Source organism: Scomber japonicus, unplaced genomic scaffold, assembly GCF_027409825.1.
Source record: "Scomber japonicus isolate fScoJap1 unplaced genomic scaffold, fScoJap1.pri scaffold_445, whole genome shotgun sequence".
Taxonomy (NCBI): Eukaryota; Metazoa; Chordata; class Actinopteri; order Scombriformes; family Scombridae; genus Scomber; species Scomber japonicus.
Window position 1 is genome coordinate 5,001 of NW_026518520.1, and position 12,148 is coordinate 17,148.

The window sequence follows — 12,148 nt, forward strand, 5'->3', positions numbered from 1 at the left end:
ACCAGACCAGACTTCACTAGACTCCTCTGTGGTGAAAGTTGAATCTATGAGGATAAACTTAACAGAGCTAAAGTACACCTCACTGACTCTACTGTAGTTAAACTTAAATAAAACGTCATTGTATTAGAGCCTTCATGTCGTCCTGTTTTGACTGTTCCTTCCTACCTTCCTTCCTTCCTTCCTTCCTTCCTTCCTTCCTTCCTTCCTTCCATCTGTGCTTCCTCTCTCCTTCTTTCTTTCTTTCTTTCCTTCTTCTCTCTTTCTTCCATTCCTTTCTTTCTTCTTCTCTCCTTCTTTCCTCCCTCTCTCCTACCTTCTTTCCTTCCTTACTTCTTTCCTCCGTCCTTCCTTCCTTCTTTCCTCTATCCTTCTTTCCTTCCTTCCTCCCTCCCTTCTACCATCTTTCCTCCCTCCCTCCTACCTTCCTTCCTTACTTACTTCTTTCCTCCATCCTTCCTTCCTCCCTTCCTTATTTCCTTTCCTACCTTCCTTCCTTCAGTCCTCCTTTCCTTCCTCCTTTCCTTCCTCCATTCCTTCCTCCATTCCTTCTCCTTCCTTCCTTCCTTCCTCTATTCCTCCCTCCCTCCCTCCTTCCCTCCCTTCCTCCTTACTCATTTCCTTCCTTCCTGCCTTCCTTCCTTCCTTCCTTGACCTGAGGACAACAGGAGGGTTAAACTTCATGTAACCAGATTCAACCAAAAGTCTGACTTCCTGCGTCTTTGTCTCTTTGTGCGTTCAGTCCTCAACCTCCTCAGAAGAAGACGAAAGGTTCTTCTTGAACAACGCGCGACCTATGACCCCACTGGTCCTCAACCCCGTCACACCCTGCTGGGACGTCTTCACCCCCGCCTACGAGCCAACCATCGATGTGGACATGGAGCTGCCACAACGGCTTCCAACGCCGGAGGAGAGGATGAGGCAACAGGCCGAGGCTGTGGCAGCTGATATCGTTCCCATCAATGTAACAGGTAAAGGAGGGAGGAAGGAAGGAAGGGAGGAAAGAGGGAAGGAAAGAAGGAGGTGGGGTGGAGGAAGGAAGGAAGGAAGGAAGGAAAGAAGGGAGGAAAGGGGGAGGGAGAAAGGAAAAGAGGAAGGGAGGAAGGAAAGAAAGAAGGACAGAGGAAAGAAGGAAGTGAGGAAGGTAGGGGGAGGAATGAAAGAGAGAAGGAGGGAGGAAGGAAAGGAGGGAAGGAAAGAAGGAGGGAAGGAGGAAGGAGGGAGGGAGGAAGGAAGGAAAGGGAGGAGGAAGGAAAGATGGAGGGAATAAGGAAGGTAGGAGGGACGGAGGAAAGAAGGAAGGAAAGGGGAAGGGGGAAAGGAAAAGAGGAAGGGAGGAAGGAAGGAAAGAAGGACAGAGGAAAGAAGGAAGGAAGGAAGGTAGGGGGAGGAATGAAAGAGAGAAGGAGAGAGGAAGGAAAGGAGGGAAGGAAAGAAGGAGGGAGGGAGGAAGGAAGGGAGGAAAGAGGGAAGGAAAGAAGGAGGTGGGGGTGGAGGAAGGAAGGAAGGAAGGGAGGAAAGGAGGGAGGAAGGAAGGCACAAAAGGGAGGAGGAAGGAAAGATGGAGGAAATAAGGAAGGAAAGGGGGAGGGAGAAAGGAAAAGAGGAAGGGAGGAAGGAAAGAAAGAAGGACAGAGGAAAGAAGGAAGGGAGGAAGGTAGGGAGAGGAATGAAAAGAAGGAGTGAAGGAAGGTCTGAAAGAAGGACAGAGGAAAGAAGGAAGGGAGGAAGGTAGGGAGAGGAATGAAAAGAAGGAGTGAAGGAAGAAGGAAGGAAAGGGGGGAGGAAGGAAGGAAGGGAGGAAAGGAAAGAAGGAAGGGAGGAAAAGAGAAGGAAGTAAGGAGAGAAGGGAAGGAAGGAAAGAAGGAATGAAGGAAGGAAGGAAGGAAGGAAGGAAGGAAGGAAGGAAGGAAGGGAGTAAGGAGGGAGAGACTAAAAGAGGAAGGAAGGAAGGGAGGAAAGGAGTAAGGAGGGAGGGAAGAAGGAAAAGATGAGACAAAGGAAGGAAGCAAGGAATGATGGATGGATGGGAGCAAGTAAAGAAGTATGGAAGGAGGAGGTAGCAAAGAAAGAGGGAAGGAGGGGAAGAACAAAGGAAAAATTCAAGAAAGAGGAAGGAAGGAAGGAAGGACGACTGGAGGGTTAATGCTGACACATTAGTTGTCCTACAGATTCATTAACTAAGAGGAAGGAAAGGAGGGAAGGAAAGAAGGAAGGAGGGAGGAAGGAAGGACAGAAAGAGGGAAGGAAAGAAGGAGGGGGGGTGGAGGAAGGAAGGGAGGAAAGAAGGGAGGAAGGAAGGCAGGAAAGGGAGGAGGAAGGAAAGATGGAGGAAATAAGGAAGGTAGGAGGGAGAGAGGAAAGAAGGAAGGAAAGGGGGAGGGAGAAAGGAAAGGAGGAAGGAAGGAAAGAAGGACAGAGGAAAGAAGGAAGGGGGGAAGGTAGGGGGAGGAATGAAAGAGAGAAGGAGGGAGGAAGGAAAGGAGGGAAGGAAAGAAGGAGGGAGGGAGGAAGGAAAGGAGGGAAGGAAAGAAGGAGGGAGGGAGGAAGGAGGGAGGGAGGAAAGAAGGAAGGAAAGGGGGAGGGAGAAAGGAAAAGAGGAAGGGAGGAAGGAAGGAAAGAAGGACAGAGGAAAGAAGTAAGGGAGGAAGGTAGGGGGAGGAATGAAAGAGAGAAGGAGGGAGGAAGGAAAGGAGGGAAGGAAAGAAGGAGGGAGGGAGGAAGGAAAGGAGGGAAGGAAAGAAGGAGGGAGGGAGGGAGGAAGGAGGGAGGGAGGAAGGAAGGAAGGGAGGAAAGGAGGGAGGAATGAAGGCAGGAAAGGGAGGAGGAAGGAAAGATGGAGGAAATAAGGAAGGTGGGAGGGAGAAAGGAAAAGAGGAAGGGAGAAAGGAAGGAAAGAAGGACAGAGGAAAGAAGGAAGGGAGGAAGGTAGGGGGAGGAATGAAAGAGATAAAGGAGGGAGGAAGGAAAGGAGGGAAGGAAAGAAGGAGGGAGGGAGGGAGGAAGGAAGGCAGGAAAGGGAGGAGGAAGGAAAGATGGAGGAAATAAGGAAGGTAGGAGGGAGAAAGGAAAAGAGGAAGGGAGAAAGGAAGGAAAGAAGGACAGAGGAAAGAAGGAAGGGAGGAAGGTAGGGGGAGGAATGAAAGAGAGAAGGAGGGAGGAAGGAAAGGAGGGAAGGAAAGAAGGAGGGAGGGAGGGAGGAAGGAAGGCAGGAAAGGGAGGAGGAAGGAAAGATGGAGGAAATAAGGAAGGTAGGAGGGAGGGAGGAAAGAAGGAAGGAAAGGGGGAGGGAGGAAGGAAAAGAGGAAGGGAGGAAGGAAGGAAAGAAGGACAGAGGAAAGAAGGAAGGGAGGAAGGTAGGGGGAGGAATGAAAGAGATAAAGGAGGGAGGAAGGAAAGGAGGGAAGGAAAGAAGGAGGGAGGGAGGGAGGAAGGAAGGCAGGAAAGGGAGGAGGAAGGAAGGAAAAGAGGAAGGAAAGGAGCATTAACTGTGTTGTTCTCATACACGTTCACGTCAGGCGAGAGTTTTGATCGTCAGGCAAGTTTCCGAAAAGTGGCTTCCAACACGGACTCGTTATCCCGGCGCCCCCGTAACCTGAGCCGCCGCAAGACAGTCACTGGGATACCTGATGATGTCACCCGGAGACTGGGTATGATCTGCACCCACTCCGCCCCCCCCATCCATCAATCACTTACAGCAGGGGTGTCAAACATGCGGCCCGTGGGTCAGATCCGGCCCGTCGAGGGGTCCAATCCGGCCCACTTTCCTTCCTGTGTTTTTTTTTCCTTCCTACCTTCCTTTATCCTTTCTTTGTTCCTTCCTTCCTTCCTTCCTTTCATCTGTCCTTCCTACCTTCCTTTTTTCCTTTCTTCATTCCTTCATTCCTCCCTTTCTTCCTTCTGTCCTTCTGTCCTTCCTTCCATCCATCTGTCTTCCCTCCCTTTCTTCCTTCTGTCCTTCCTCCCTTTCTTCCTTCCTTCTTTCCTTCCATCTGTCTTTCCTCCCTTTCTTCCTTCTGTACTTCCTTCCATCTATCCTTCCTCCCTTTCTTCCTTCCATCTGTCTTTCCTCCCTTTCTTCCTTCCTTCCTTTCTTCCCTTTCTTCCTTCTGTACTTCCTTCCATCTATCCTTCCTCCCTTTCTTCCTTCTGTACTTCCTTCCATCTGTCTTTCCTCCCTTTCTTCCTTCCATCTGTCTTTCCTCCCTTTCTTCCTTCCTTCCTTTCTTCCTTCCTTCCTTTCTTCCCTTTCTTCCTTCTGTACTTCCTTCCATCCATAATGAAAATGAGTTTGACACCTCTGACTTACAGTATGTCTCAGGCCTCAAAGTGTTTGTTCTCTTCCTTTATTTTATGTCCTCTGTTCTGTTTCCAGACTCGACGATGGTCGCTTCGGTTCTTCCAAATCAGTTCTCCACTGTCGGCCGTCCTGCCTCCTCTTGTTCCTCCCCCCGCCGACAGAGAACCACAGAGGAAGAGGAAGAGGAGGAGGAGGAGGAGGAGGAGGAGGAGAGTGAGGGAGAGTTCAGAAAGAAGGGGCAGTCATTAGGGAGGAGGATCCGAGCCCCTAGAGGAGAGGGGATGTCTAGCCTCATGGCCTCTCTTACGTCCACCTCACGTCCAGACTCCTGCGAGAACCACTCTACCTCCTGCGGCTCCCCCTCGTCAGCGGTCCACAGCCTCCCGCGCCCAGAGACCAACTCCTCCCTGAACTCAGAGGCCAGCTGTAACAGCACCTCCTACAGGGCACTCAGCACCTCCTCATCCTGCTGCCAGGTCGGTTTAGGAAAAGTGACTGCCTAACTTAGCCTTAACTAAGTAACTAAAAATAAAACTAACTTTCCTTTCCTCTCCAGTCACAGGATCTGCAGGGATTCCCCAGCGACATCCAGCCCCTGCTGCCATTTGAACCCACCACCAGAGTCATTCCTCAGTCTCCACTCTCCTGCTCCTCTTCTTTTCCTTCCTCCCCTGTCACCTCCTCTCTTCCTAGCACTCCTAGCCAAGCCATGGAGTCAGAGTGGTCTTACCCCAGTGATAAGCCCCTAAATGAGGCTGCCCACCCTCACATCTCCCCTTCCTCCAACCACTACTTTTCCTCAGACTCAGACTCTCAGTTTAGCTACCAGGCTCTGGATGAACAGGCCACCACCCAGCAAGTCGCCCAGTGCTCCTATGATGGGGAGCGATGGAGCTTCCAGCCCGTCTCACCCAGTTCAAGTGTCCACAGCAGCCAGACTGGACCTGACTGGAGTGGTATCACCCGGGGAATGAGCTCTGTTTCTGGGGAAGGTTGGAGCTGTGACCCCCTGATCTCTTCTGGACGCTCGTCCCCCTGTAACTCCATGTGTTCAGAGGACATTACCTCCTCTTACTCACTAAGCCAAGAGAGAAGGAGGTCTAGCACATCCTCCACCTACTCTCGTAGCATCTCCCTCCGCAAGTCAAAGCGTCCGCCTCCTCCACCATTGCGGTCCGACTCTCTTAGGCGTCGGCCAGGGCGTAGCAAGTCCTGCCGGCCCTCCTCCAGCCCACGTCTGGAGAATAGCCCACATCTGAAGCATAGTCCCCGCCTAGAGCGAAAAATCCCACTGACCCCCACCTCATCGCCCCAAACCTTCGATGACCCCTGGGTGCCCCGCAGCAACATTAAAAGACGCCAGAGTGGGTTCAACTGCGGCACAGTCACAACCTTTGAACCCTTAAGCTCAGATAGCCAAGCAGCAACGTCCATTGAGTCTCCTTCGTCTGAGCAGCTCCCACCAAACCCCGGCCGCTCCCACATCTTCACGCCCATGTCTCCAGGCTCACAGGAGGAGGGGCTGACGTTTACTCTCAACCCTCAACCAGCTGCTGCATCCGTGGCTGGGCTGCAGCGCCTTGCTTCGCCCTCCAGTGGTTACTCCAGCCAGTCCAACACCCCAACCCCTGGCACTCCCATTTCTTCCCCACTCAGCCCTTCCTCCCCTCTTGCAGCGAGCCCTGGAGCCTTCTCTCTCCCCCCAACCTCCCCCTTCTCCTCTTTACGCTCGCCCTCCCTCCCCCTTTCTCCTTCCATCTCCTCCCTGACCAGGACGGGGTCTCGGGTTGAAGGGAGGCCAAAGCCACCAGTGCCAGAAAGGAAGTCATCACTCTTCTCCTCCCTCTCCTCCTCCTTTTCGTCCACCTCCTCCCTCTCCTCCTGCGCCTCCTCAGAGTCCTCTGCCAAGCATCCTCTTCTTCCTGCTCCACCTCCTCCCCCTCCACCTGAATGTTCTTCTCCTTTGCCTCCTGTCTTCTACTCCCCCATTCGCGAGTGTCCTGCTCCACCTTCTTTCACCAAACTCTCTATCGCTCCTCCTCCTCCTCCCCCTTCATCTCTTCCTCCTCCCCCTCCCCCTCCTCCTCCACCACCTCCTCCTCTCCCACCTTCATCCCTCCCCTCTCCTCCTCTTCTTCCTCCTTTCTCCCGGCCTCCTCCTCCTCCCTACTCCTACGCCATCAGGCAGACATCCCAACAGTCTCTGGGTTCCCTGATATCATCATTAACCAACTTCCCTCCTCCCCCAACTAGCCCCCCTCCTCCTCCATCTTCTCCTCTTCCTCCCTCTTCAGAGCTCCAAGAACTGCCAATTGCTGATCTTCCTCCTCCTCCTCCACCTCCTCCTCTGCCTCCTCTCCTTAATTTCCCTTACACTGCCCTCCCCCCACCAGGTCTTTCCATGTCTCTTTACCCCCTGGTCACTGCACAGGCTTTGCAGGGCGTCAAGCTTCGGTCTGTCAAGACCCAAGAAGTCCTGCTCACTAACCATGATCTACCAAGCAAAGAAGCTCATCTTGATGGCCTGGTCTACACAGATGTTACAAAATCTGGTACTGGAGCACAAAATGCTATTGGCGATCAAGGCAGCTATGACGCTAACATATCAAGTGCGGAAAAGGCTAATGTTAGCCCTCATAGCCTTGCCAACACCGATGCAAAGCAACCTGAACTCAAATCCGATCATGGTTACTACAACTTAATAAAAAGTGAGGTGAAGACTCCCAAAGATGAGTCTGCAAATCTTAAGAGCCTGCAAGGCATAGTCACTAGCCACGCAAACCGGATAAGCTCTGGGTCTCAGCTCATCAATGAAACGCCTCAAGACATCAAGTACAATGAACAAGAGAGGGAATATCCAGACATGTATGCTACACTGGCAAACAATCATGTCGCCAGCCCTGATAGTCCCTTGGCTAAAATGTCTTATGATACTGACAAAAACCACATAAACGCAATTACCCAACATTCCTCTTTGCGACAACAACAGTTCAAAGAGGCGAAGCTAACTGAACCTACTGAGAAACACTTAAACACTGAGGATGTCTGCCTGACACATTCTTCATACTGGACCCTCTCAGGAGTAAAACAAGAACCTCACAAAGAAATCAGAACACAACTTTCAGAGAGCAACGATAACAATAACCCAGAAATGTGGAATCACAGTGCAGCCAATGGAGATTCAACAACACACAGTGATTTTAAACAGTGTAGCAGTGTCTTTGACCCAGGTAGCCCAAAGCGGCTCCGCTCTCCAGAGAAGCCAATCCCACCAAAGAAGCCTGATCTTTGCATTCTGGGTCTCATGGCATCTCCTAAGGCCAAGCGAGGACCAGGTGGGGCGAAGAGCAGTGGACAAATCGTAGCACCTTCTCCTGGGCTCACCAACCAATTAACAATTCCTGCTGATTCCTCCTGCACACTTTCTACTAATAGTACACCTTCACCAAAGCACATGACATATGCAACTTTACCTGCACACTCAATGAATGCTTCTTCTTTGCCAGCGCACACAACACCTGCTGACATCACCACATGCTCACCTACCAGCTCCCCTCAGAGGCAGAAGCCACCGATTTTGCACAAAAAGCCAGATCTTTCATTGACCTCACCCAAAAGTACCAAACCACACTTTGCTAATACAGATACAGGAGAGGCTTTCAAAGGCACCCATCCCACCCCAGAAATCACTGCTGCTTCACAGACTCAGACCTCCACAGGAACTAGTAGCACCTGGGGGATCATCGGTACCATTTTCAATGGGACTATTGACACCACAGAGTCGAGAGACACTTTAAATTGGACCATGGGTACAACAGAGGCTAGAGACACTTTCAATGGGGGCATGGGTATCTCAGACGCTCGTGACACTTTCAGCAGGACCATGTGTACCACAGAGGTTAGAGACACTTTAAATTGGACCATGGGTACCACAGAGGCTAAAGACACTTTCAATGGGGGCATGGGTACCACAGGTGCTCGAGACACTTTCAATGGGACCATGAGTATCACAGAGGCTAGAGACCATTTCAATGGGATCATAGGTACCTTGGGGAACTGTGGTACCTCAGGAACTGGGGACACCATGAACACCAGTGGTTTCATGGGGGCTATGGGCATCTATGGGAACTGTGGCCCCTCAGGCATCATGGGTATGACACCAACCTGGTGTACCAAAGATCCTGTTCATCCATTCATTGATGGGACTATGAGTACCTTAGAGAACTGTAGTACCTTAGGAAACCATGGAGCTGCTTCCACCGGGACAGGGATCACCCAAACTGGAGCAATCGACCCCATCAGAACAAGTCTTCATAAGAATAATGAGAAAACATTTCATAAGAGGATGATGAGGACATCGCTGACTGAAAATGAAGAGGAAGACGAGAAGGAGAGGGTAGCAAAGACAACAATGATGATGATGTCATCCACCACAAAGAAAATAGACAAAGTAAGGAAGAGGAGGAAGAGAAGGGCGGGCAGGCAACTGCTGCTGATGTCATCAACTATGGAGCCCTCCCCCTCCTCATCATCATCATCCTCATCATCATCTTCATCTTCATCTGAAGATGAGCGAGATGCGGAAAAGCAGAGAACAATGCAAACAAGTCGAAGAGTGAAGATGACCAAAGTGTTTGATCAAGACACCAGTGACTCTGAAAGCTCGTACACTCTGATTGGCCAGAGCAGGTTCTCCCTCAGCAGTGCACTGTCCACTGAGAGCCTGCGAGAGGAGCTGTCCCTTCCAGACCTCCTGATACAGGAACCAGGGGACAATGAAGAGGAGGAGAGGAGCAATGATGGAGCACATAGGATGAGGGAGGAGGTGAAGGACGCCCCAGGACCTCCAGATGGTAGGTTGGGTTTCCAGGAAATGTTTTTAGACCTGAAACCTATAAAGTGATGTTAGCCTGATTCTAGCGTTAGCACACTAGAAGGGTACTAGATTGGTTTGTATTTTAGGGGCGCTGAAGTATTTAATTTAGGCCAAGAAAATGGGCCAATATAGGCACCTGGAACCAGACCTGTGCACTTGAACTAATTCTGGTGAGTCTTTTTAGAAAAGAGAAATTTAGATCACTGTGGGGTCAAGCTATTTTATGTCTCTACTAAATTAGGGTTTTCTGTAGCACCTCAAAATGCAACTGAGACTAAAAGCTTTGCTTGAATTGGGCCAGTACCTACCTCATTCCTACAGAGTACTGGCATGTCAGATTATTAACCAAGTGTGTATTCATATATCACCAGGCTAATGAAAGTTGGTTGTTTTGTGTTTTTTTTTTTTTATAATTATAGGCCCATTCCCTGCTCACACAAGCTATTAGAAGAGGCAATATGTAGTCTAATTAAGTCAGAAAACTGCTGACATCACCACATGCTCACCTACCAGCTCCCCTCAGAGGCAGAAGCCACCAATTTTGCACAAAAAGCCAGATCTTTCATTGACCTCACCCAAAAGTACCAAACCACACTTTGCTAATACAGATACAGGAGAGGCTTTCAAAGGCACCCATGCCACCCCAGAAATCACTGCTGCTTCACAGACTCAGAGCACCACAGGAACTAGTAGCACCTGGGGGATCATCGGTACCATTTTCAATGGGACTATTGACACCACAGAGTCGAGAGACACTTTAAATTGGACCATGGGTACAACAGAGGCTAGAGACACTTTCAATGGGTGCATGGGTATCTCAGACGCTCGTGACACTTTCAGCAGGACCATGTGTACCACAGATGTTAGAGACACTTTAAATTGGACCAATTTATAAGCTGCTCTGTGTCTAAAAGGTCCGTTCAGGGCCCGTCAAGTACTGGGGTATGTTTTTATGATTAGCAGTCTGTATAATAAACTAGTAATTTCTACCCTCAAGTGAATTATTTTTGGGCATGCCTTGTGTCTCCGAACACTATGCAGGTTGCAGGTTTATAGTACATGCACCATTTTATTCAAATTCATGGTGACTAATAATAAAGAATAACAGGTTTTCAGCTATTACAACAATACTTCTTAGTTAGTTTTTAATTCTTCTTCTCTTTGTCCTTCCGTCCTTCCAGCTGATCTGTTCGTCAGTGTTTCAGCAGATCAGATGTTTGTCCCCAATCGACCTCGAACCACAGAAGATCTATTCGCCGTCATTCACAGGTAGGAACACGCACACACACACACACACACACCAACCACTGTACTCCACTCTACCAAATCTATCAACCACTATCTCACATGTCTGCTTGATTCCTTCCTCCGTCTCTGTGGAGCAGTGCAGTATGGGAAGGCACAGCGTGAATCCCCCAGTAGGGGTTCGGCTGCAGGTAAAGTTGTGACTGGTAACTGAATGTGTAGCAGATTCAGTTTAGATCCCGAGTCCTGTTTCCTGTTTCCTTCAGAGGCATTAGCTTCCTTGTTTGCTTAGATCAGGGGTGTCAAACATGCGGCCCGTGGGCCAGAACCGGCCCGCTGAGAGGTCCAATCCGGCCCAGGCTCCTTCTTCCTTTTTTCCTTTTTTCCTTTTTTCCTTTTTCCTTTGTTCCCCTACTTGGTAGCTTTGTACCTCCTTATTTCCCGATATGAACCTTCCTTCTTCCTTGTGCCCTGATTTGGAGGCTCATCCCCATGCCTGTGCTCACTCAAATCTTTAAGTTTGATAATTGATTATAGCTTAAATTTGTTTTGTGGAAGATTTATTTAATTTATTTCTGATGGTAAGAAGGTAAGCTGATGGGGTTTGAGTGCCTAAAGTGAAATGTGACAACTTTAGTTTTCTGTCTGTCTGCCTCAGGTCAAAGCGGAAGATGCTAGGAAGAATAGATTCAGATGAAGACAAACATCGCATCTCTTCTTCCTCCACTTCCTCTTCCTCTTCCCCTCCGGTGACCCCGACGGACCCCCAGCCCCATCCGACACGACCGACAACCCCCAGAAGTCAAAGGTCAGGGAGAAGTGAGAGCTTCAAGGCTCTCTTGCTGAGGAAGGGTAGTCGACCTGATTCGTCTTCTCGAATCTCGGCTGTCGAGCGGCTTCGTGCAACTGCTGCTGCCGCCAAGCTCCAGTGTTCGCCCTCGCTGCCGCCGTCGTTGTCAGGACAACCCCAAATCAACCCCACAGGCTTGCCCGATAACGTGGATCCATGTGACATCAATAGCCACCTGACTCTGAATGTACCAGTTTCTCCCACGACTCTGTGCAGTCAGGACTTGTCCATGATGTTCCAGCTGAGACACAATCAGCTCCTCTTCACCTCTTCCTCTCCGGTCTTCCTGCTCTCCTCCTCCTCCTCCTCCTCCTCTATGCGACCGCGCTCCCTCACTCCTCCTTGCTCTGCCAGCCGACGTTTCGCCGCTCGCTGCCGCCTCTTTGCCGCCCCCATGACCGCCATCTTAGAAAGGGAAGGCGAGGAAGAGGAGGAAGAGGAAGAAGAAGAAGAAGATGACGATGTGTTTGTTGAGTCGCCAGGAACCATTTCGGGGATGGAAGGCGCGTCGAACCTGAGATTGGTCGCGATTTCTTGATGGACAAGATTATAGAAGCAGCTGCAACTTGGATTCAGTAAGAAAGTAGACGGTCGCTCATCCTCAAGTCGAGCTGTTAGGGATCACAGACAATCGTACCTGAATGTGACGATGTCTGGGTCTCTTCTGTAGATCCACGTCAGGTTTAAAACTGTCCATGAACACGTCGCACTGCCTCAGCAACCTGAAATTAACTGGACTGGACTGACCTGTGGCCTGAAGCCTTTAAGTGTCTCCAGAAACCACAGAAAGGACATGCGTGGTGGAATCATGATCTCAAGAAAACAAGCTTGTTCCTTAAACCCCAACACCTCCAGTTTCCAGTTTATGGACTTAAACTGA

At 50.2% G+C, this 12,148-nt stretch overlaps 1 protein-coding gene across 1 annotated transcript in view; it reads left to right on the forward strand.

The window, feature by feature from the left end:
• The window catches only part of LOC128354687 (NHS-like protein 1), a 14,709-nt gene extending 2,561 nt beyond the window's left edge, over positions 1-12,148 (forward strand). The window contains exons 2-11 of the mRNA XM_053314870.1: positions 740-968; positions 3,516-3,647; positions 4,373-4,773; positions 4,854-5,965; positions 6,086-6,329; positions 6,594-9,150; positions 10,355-10,442; positions 11,077-11,548; positions 11,600-11,791; positions 11,939-12,148. Of these exons, the coding sequence (XP_053170845.1) occupies positions 740-968; positions 3,516-3,647; positions 4,373-4,773; positions 4,854-5,965; positions 6,086-6,329; positions 6,594-9,150; positions 10,355-10,442; positions 11,077-11,548; positions 11,600-11,791; positions 11,939-12,148 (5,637 nt within the window). The remainder of the gene's footprint in view (positions 1-739; positions 969-3,515; positions 3,648-4,372; positions 4,774-4,853; positions 5,966-6,085; positions 6,330-6,593; positions 9,151-10,354; positions 10,443-11,076; positions 11,549-11,599; positions 11,792-11,938) is intronic.